This window comes from Myotis davidii, unplaced genomic scaffold (genome assembly GCF_000327345.1).
Source record: "Myotis davidii unplaced genomic scaffold, ASM32734v1 scaffold175, whole genome shotgun sequence".
Classification (NCBI taxonomy): Eukaryota; Metazoa; Chordata; class Mammalia; order Chiroptera; family Vespertilionidae; genus Myotis; species Myotis davidii.
This window is the reverse complement of record NW_006286972.1, coordinates 903,115-911,587: the sequence shown is the minus strand read 5'-3', so window position 1 is coordinate 911,587 and position 8,473 is coordinate 903,115. Positions and strand designations below refer to the sequence as shown.

General features: G+C 40.8%; 1 protein-coding gene across 1 annotated transcript in view; it reads right to left on the bottom strand.

Annotated features, from left to right (window-relative positions):
* JAM2 (junctional adhesion molecule 2) overlaps positions 1–8,473 on the bottom strand; it is a 50,960-nt gene that overhangs the window by 12,571 nt on the left and 29,916 nt on the right. Inside the window, exons 3-4 of the mRNA XM_015560675.1 lie at positions 2,495–2,602; positions 1,561–1,713 (exon numbers count right to left, since the gene is read on the bottom strand). Coding sequence (XP_015416161.1) covers positions 1,561–1,713; positions 2,495–2,602 — 261 coding nt within the window. The remainder of the gene's footprint in view (positions 1–1,560; positions 1,714–2,494; positions 2,603–8,473) is intronic.

Below are 8,473 nucleotides of genomic sequence, written 5' to 3'. Positions count from 1 at the left end.
CAATAAACATATATAGTTTTTTTTTTTAAAATCTTATTATACCTAGAACTGGCCAAATTAGAGAATCTGGCCGCAGGGATTTGTAAGTAAACCAGACTTTACTAGATAACTTAAACCCAGGAAAACCCAGAATTCTAAGTGGTGAGCAGAATTTTAAGACAGTCCCCGAAACTCCCCAGCCCTGGTATACATACACTTTCTCTCATTTATTCCATCAAACATTGATCTAGGGATCTAGGAGATGCAGTTAAGGTCCAAAATCCACTGTTTCTGACAGGGGCTGACCTACTCAATCACTCTTCTAAATGTGGTTTTCTCTGGCTCATCACAAAAGAGAAAATGAAAGATTCCAAGCACGAGCACAATTAGCCATTCTTTTGTTAGACTGAAGATTTCAGCCTTGTAAAACCCTGGGCAGAGAGCCTGTTGGTCATGCTAGACGCCTGAGCTGCAAAACCGCAAGCTAATTAGTGGGTGGGGTTTTATGCTGCTAAATTTAGGATCACTTGCTATGCAGCAATAGAAGGCCAATACTCCAGGTGATTCCCCTGCAAGGTTTTCTGAATTTCTTCTATGCTAGTATGTCACTAGTATTTTAGAAAGAGCCTGGGGTATATAGAAAAAAGAAGTGACTTAATTTTATTATTTTATTTTTTATTGATTTCAGAGAGGAAGAAAGAGGGGGAGAGAGATGGAAACATCAATGATGAGAATCATTGGTGGGCTGCCTTCTGCACACCCCATCAGGCCCTTTCAAGTCTGGGGATCGAGTCTGCAACGTAGGCATGTGCCCTGACCGGGAATCGAACCATGATCTCCTGGTTTCATAGGTTGACGATCAACCACTGAACTACACCGGCTGGGCAAAAAGAAGTGATTTTACTCCTCTTGCTTGGTATTTTATACTAACATCTATGAAGGAACAAAGATCATATTCCTCTATCAACAGTAATCACGAGCTGTTAATATCCATCAGTGATTTTTACAGTAATTAACCATAAGGCCTTTGTGGTTAGCTCCAAATCCTGACCCTACCAGCTGTGTGGCCTTGGGAAAACCATTTAACTTCTATTTCCTCATCTGTGAAACTCAGGTTGTCAGTGACGATGAAGTAAAATTACATATTTGAAAGGGCCTGATGCATAGCAGCTGCATAATAAATGCTAATTTCTTTTCTTTACCAAATAATTTCTAATACTTCCCCTGGCCTACCCTTTTGTTTTATGCTTTTTTATCATCTCATGGGACACTCTCTTGTGTGGTAGGAGAAATACTACATGTGCTGAAAGCCATTGCAGGAAAATGCTCCTACGTAGTGTAGGGCCATTAAGATTTATGTCCATCTCGAATGAAGAGAGGTTTTGTGATCACGAGTTAGTAATAGTCACAGTTCATCAGCCAATGAGGTGAAGGGAGAAATGGTTGAGACTCTGCAGGAAAGATGGTGCTGGTGGTCTCTGTGACTCAGCTGCCTGGGCCCCGAGTTGCCCCACTGCCCCCAGGGCTGGGTGATGGGGAGGAGGGCAGGGAGCAGTAATCACACAGATACAAGTACATCACCTAATACTTCTAGAGTGACCGTGTTCTCTTCCAGCCTTTGGCCTTCGTTAGTTGGGGTGCTAACTTCACAACGGTATTTCCCGGCATCATTTCTTGTAACATTTTTGATCCTGATGCTGAAATCCATCATCTGAGCTCGATCTTTAAAGTCACCTTTTAGAAAGAGAAGACAACGATGTGGATAATAATACAAGTCATTGTCTATATACTACCTTCCTCAAGTCACTTCATTCAGTGCCCAAAGCAGTTATTTTTCAATCAATAAACTTAACTTAAAAGTTGTATATGGGTGCTGCTATTTCAAACTTATTTTCTTTAATCACCTACCTTAGAGAGATCAATGCATAGCCTGTTTTGTTGCTTCTGTACTCTAACCACTGAGTTATTGTGCAACAAATCCCAGACATCCTAGCATTTCTTTCATCCATCAACACTTTAAATCAAAAGCTTGTCCCATATTCAATAGGAAGAATAGGGAGTAGAAATGTAAGACAAATAAAAAATAAGAAGAGAAAGCACTGGGTAAAGGTAGTTGCATTTACCCTCCTCTAAGTCTTACTCCCTAAGCATTGCAGTGATGGAGATACTGAAATACAACGAAGTTATTACAAGTGAGCAGTGACCCAGCATCCCACCGGCACCATCTTGTCTTCCTTTCTCTAGAGAGGAAGAACAATTGCGTTTTACACCCTGGAGGTCTGAGCTGAGCCATGAAGGGTCCAGGGCCCCAGTGGAGTTTGCCTACTTCTGTGCTGTGTTCTCTGTTTCAGGGGCTGTGTGCTAGGTCTCCGTCACTCACTGTTGGTTTCATCTCCACATACAAACACATATTTTCAGCAGCCAGCTATGTCCTGTTCTCACGTGTAAACTAAAGGGTAGCAGCTGTGTTTGGTGTTTGTTCTCTTGCTCTCACCTCGAGTCCACAGCTTCTTACCTCTGAGATCCTGGCCATAGTAGACAAAGGAGACACTCTGCCCCAGTTTCTTCCACTCTAATCTGGAGGCCGGGGTCTTCCTTGGGAATTTGCAGGTTAAAATAACCTCTAGAAACAACAACAAAAGAACTTATTGCTAAATTGTCCCTCTGAAATTATATTTCACTTAATGAGGCAATGAATTTTTAACATCTTTAAGTTATTTCTTTGTATTTCTATTCATTCATTTCATCCATCCATCCATCCATCTATCCAGGCATTCATTTTTTAAAAATATATTTTATTGATTTTTTACAGAGAGGAAGGGAGAGGGATAGAGAGTTAGAAACACCGATGAGAGAGAAACATTGATCAGTTGCCTCCTGCACACCCCCTATTGGGGATGTGCCCGCAACCAAGGTACATGCCCTTGACCGGAATCGAACCTGGGACCTTTCAGTCCACAGGCTGATGCTCTATCCACTGAGCTAAACCAGTCAGGGCTCCATTCATTCATTTCATCAATCCATCCATCCATTCATTCATAAATTATCTCAACATGTACCACATGGCTTAACCCAAAGGTAAACTGAAAGAATTATAGCTCTTCCACATAATAATTGTGTGACACTTTGTTACTTCCCCTAGTTCTTGGGCATCAGTTACTATCTGTAAAATAAGATAACATCTCAAATTCTTGTGAGTCTTCAAATACAATAATGTATGCACAGTAAGTACTTTAAAATGGCAGCAGTGATTAATTATCTTATCCGTTCCAGCCTCAGACTTTGAGGATTTTATAGTCTGGAAAAAGAGGCAAATCAGATGATGCCATTTTGGTCCAATGTGCTGAGCGCCAGGGTGGAGGTAAGCGGAGCGTGCTTCATAGCCAGTGCCCAGCAGAGGCACTAAGTCCAGCCCAGGCCATGCTGTGCACACGCACAAACGTCCCCTCAACTGGCTACATTTCCACTAAGATCCCTTCTTTGGTTACCCTCTCTACGAATGCATTAATACAAACCCAATATTGTCTTCTAACAAGTTGTTGAGTCCTACCCCTTACCACAATCCAGATAAATTATGGTAAAACTGTCATATGTCTGATTTTGATGGTAAACAGATTTAATGCCATAAAAAAGACACCAACAGGCCGAAGCCGGTTTGGCTCAATGGATAGAGCGTCGGCCTGGGGACTGGAAGGTCCCGGGTTCGGTTCCGGTCAAGGGCATGCACCTGGGCTGCGGGCACATCCCTGGTGGGGGATGTGCAGGAGGCGGCTGATCGATGTTTCTCTCTCATTGATGTTTCTAACTCTCTATCCCTTCCTCTCTGTAAAAAATCAATAAAATATACGAAACCGGTTTGGCTCAGTGGATAGAGCGTCGGCCTGCGGACTGAGGGGTCCCAGGTTCGATTCCGGTCAAGGGCATGCACCTGGGCTGCGGGCACATCCCTGGTGGGGGATGTGCAGGAGGCGGCTGATCGATGTTTCTCTCTCATTGATGTTTCTAACTCTCTATCCCTTCCTCTCTGTAAAAAATCAATAAAATATATTTAAAAAAAGACACCAACAGGATATTATATGATAAGGTAGATTAGAAAGCAATACTTATAATACTATCCTGGTTGTATTAAGAATATTCACATAGGTATGAACAAAAAGCCTGTATAAATATATATGAAAATATTAACTCAGTGATGCTTTCTGTGTGATAGATTATTTTTCTTTTTGTTTTACGTAGTTTGCTAAAGTTTTTTTTTAGTTCCACATGTATTGATAGAATTATAGAAACAGAATAAAAGGTAATGGAAAATAGAAAGTAGGTTAAAGAAAGGCAAGGGGAAAAAAAACCCCAAAGTTGTTTTCAAAGATGCCTAAAGATGTAAAAGCAGGTTTTACCTTACAGAGAGCCATCATTTTACAGACATGTTTACAGTTAGAATGCAAAGACAAACGCGTGCTGAGGAACTGGTCTGAGGAAACACAGTTCCATTCTGTTGATTAAGGAGAATGGGTGGGGACTTTCCGGAGTGTTGAGTTTTAGATAGGTTTCCTTCCCGTATTTTGTTGAGTTTCCAACAATTAAACACACACCCACACTCATTTTTAGCCCATATTCCTAGTTCTTAGGAATACATTTACTTTCAATTGTTTCACATATTTAACTAGACACATGCACACCCCTGTTCCTAAGTTCTCTCCTCACTGCTCTATGGGGAACCTTTGCAGAAATTACATTCGAAAACATAACCAAGGATTTTCCTAAATGCAGTGGACTCCGCTCCAGCCTCATTCGCACTGGGCACGTGAACTGTGGGGAAATGGTCTGTGCAACTTGTCTAAAATACACTGAGTACTTAGCATGCATCTGATATTTTTCTGGAGCCATGTCAAGGCGCAACACAAAGGTTTCTGTCCTTTTGGGTCTTACAATTGGCAAGAGGTCAGAAAATCATGAAGTGAATTATATAGTATATTAGCATAAGTGTTATAGAAATAGAGTAGATCAGAGGCATGGGAATTCTGGGGGACGGGTGCAATTAAAAAAAAGAATGTAGTCAGAGTTCACCTCGTTTTGAAGGTGACATTTGAACAAACACTTAAAAGATGGAATTCAATCCTGTCTGAATGGCTCCGTGGTTGAGCATGGACCTATGAACCAGGAGGTCACAGTTCGATTCCTGATCAGGGCACATGCTGCAGTTACAGTCTAGGGTCCCCAGTAGGGGGCGTGCAGGGACAGCCGATTAATGTTCTCACATCAATGTTTCTCTCCCTTCCTCTCTGAAGTCAATAAAATAATAATAACAAAAAAAGATGGAATCAGAATTCCTTAGAATTCTAACTAGAATGTCCTAGAACTCCAATTTAGAATTTGCCATGTGATTCTTTGGGTGCTCTAAGCAAGGGATGAGCCAGGGCCCAGATCCTGAGGTGCCAGCACCTTGACCCCCAGACCCGTGAGGAACAGTAAATCTGGGGTCAACATCTGAGCATAAAGAAGCAAGTGAACTTAAAAGATAACTACCAGGGACTCTCCTTCTTCTTCTCAGCCAAAAGCCAACACTCAAGGCCAGCATCATTCTGCATCAAGCCCTCAGGGTCATTACGTCATCATACAGTAGTTTAACACGGGCTTTGAAGTTAGACCTTTGCCAAATACCAGCTGTGTGATATTGTGCAAATTACCTAACTTGCACAATAGGTAAAGTTCTTGTAAGGTTTAAATGAGATGATGTATTTATGTACTTGGGTGCACATGGCACTTTTCATATAGTACATGTGCCATAAATGGTCATTATTACTTTCATACATGAGGAGCTTCTCTTAGTTGTAGTGGTAAGACTGCCTCGACATGACAGAAATCCACACGTTATTACCATTACAAATTCACCTAAAAAATCACTTAGATTTGAACTAAAGTGTTACCTTTGAGACAGCAAAGAAAATAATATAGAGATAAATCATATTTTCTCAAAATAAGGCATATTGAAACAAAAAATGCACTAAGTTTTTCCATTAAAATGCTTATTTTATTTAGATTGAGAAAATGTAATTCTTTGTTTTTTTAAAGTTTAGTGCCTGTTTGTTTTTTGATAGCTTTTTTTGAGAGAGGAAGGGAGAGAGAGAGACAGAGAAACACTGATGTGAGATCAAAACATCAATTGGCTAGATCAATGATTCGCTCTCATCATTAGTGTTTCTATCTCTCTCCCCCTCTCCCTTCCTCTCTGAAGGCAATAAAAATATATTGTTAAAAAAATCGATTGGCTGCCTCCTGCATGCCCCCTACTGGGGAGTGAACCCACAGCATGGGCATGTGCCCTGACCAGGAATTGAACTGGCAACCTTTTGGTGCACGGGACAATGCCCAATCAACTGAGCCACACCACCGAGGGCTAATTCTGTGTTCTGATAAAGCATTGGCACAAATATTTTGCTATGCTATGAATTTTAGTTTTTCTAGGATTCGGTACTGCTGACTATCTTCTGGTTTTCTTCTCTGTGCGCAAGTTAAAATCATCAAAATCTTATATAATGCAAGAAGAGAATTGATACTACCAAGGTAATTGTGAAGAATTCAAATTACTTCTGTGGAGAAAAGCATCCTATTAAACCCCAATTTATAGCTCTTGGGGTTGGACATTCTACATGAGGCTGTTCATATAATTTAAAAGCCTGATAGAGCCACCTTTTTTTCAGTCTTATTCTGTTTTTGGCACCACTGTGGGAAGTGATAGAGAATAGCAGTACTGGAAAGAAGGAATTAATTCATGATTTACTGGTATTGATATCAGAGTGATAGAGACAAGAAGCTGAATGAATTGGATGGAACACATCTTAACTAATAATAGACAAACATGTAAATTAACCATCCCTCTGCTATGCTCACCAGCCAATCAGGAGACTATGCAAATTAACAGCCATCTTTTTTGAGTTAATTTGCATATGTAGGGGCAAAGTGCAAGAGCGAAGGCTGAAGGCTCCATCCAGAGCCACGAAGACTGAGGGCTCCGGCCAGAGGAGCGAAGGCCTGGGTCGTGGTGCCGGAGGAAAACCGGTGCCAGCAGCCAGGGGAGGGAAGACCTATTGCATGAATCTCTTCATGCAACGGGCCTCTAGTATATACATAAATCATAAAATATTTTAGACTGCAAGTAAAATCAAGTTACTGCATGCAATATCCTAAAACTAAAAAGTAGAAGTAGGAATTTATTTTTGCTTTATGGAGAGCCAAGTTGGAATGATTGGGCACATATAAAATAGAACCAAAATGTAATTCTTAATTAAAAGGAGCAGAGGTGAAACCAAAAGATAGAAAAATACTTACTTGGGACTAAGACAAACATTTGATTGCAATAAATTATAGAAGAATTTTCTGCAGTAAACATAAAACACACGCTAAAAAGTAATGTAGCCCTGGCTGGTGTGGCTCAGTTGGTTGAGCATCATCCCATGCACCGAGAGGCCACCAGTTCAATTCCCAGTCAGGGCACATGCTTGGATTGTGGGCTTGATGCCCAGCAGGGAGGATGCAGGAGGCAGCCGATTGATGTTTCTCTCTCACATCAATGTTTCTCTCCCTCTCCCGCTCCCTTCCTTTCTATCTAAAATCAATAAAAACATATTTTTTAAAAAGTAATGTAAATGGTACAGAGTTTTAGTATGGAGTGATGTTTTGAAACTAGGTGGAGGTAGTGGTTGCACAACATTGTGAATGTACAAATGCCACTAAATTGTTTACTTTAACAGTGTATTTTATGTTATGTGAATTTCGCCTGAATAAGTTTTTTATTTATTATCATCATTATTATTTTGTTAATCCTCACCTGAGGGTATTTTTTCCATTGATATTTAGAGAGACTGGAAGGGAGGGAGAGAGAGAAAGATAGAAACACTGATGTGAGAGAGACATATAGATTGATTGCCTCCTACATGTGCCCAGACCAGGCCAGGGGAATCGAACCTGTGATCCCTTGGGGGTGAGGGCTGATGCTCTAACCACTGAGACCACCAACCAGAGCTCAGTAAGTTTTTTTAAGAAGAATGTAAGACTAAAGAATATAACTGGCGTTCTAATTCAGATATCATGGCATAGGGCCGAGGGGGCAGGAATGGACGTATATCCATGGTATCCTGTTGCACTCAACAGTTAGAACCTCCTGGAAAGTAAAAAGTAGGAGAAACTAACTTCATTCCTTGTCCCTCGTGAGCATCCTGACCCATCTTCCTCTCAATGTGCTCACTGTTTTGGCCTTGACAGTGTCTTTGGTACCTCTTCCAGACCTGCTTATCCTTCCTCTACGTACGTTCCATAGTTCCAAATTACTTCCAATCTTTCATTTCCTCTTCCCACCTCTGCCCATTTAAAACTAAGCCATGATAAGAGTATTGTATTAGCTTACTCATGTAAAATATTAGAACTTTCTAAATACTTAAGTAATTTGTTATTAAGGGATGTTATTTTTGAATGATAGGCTGACTCTTATTATAGCATG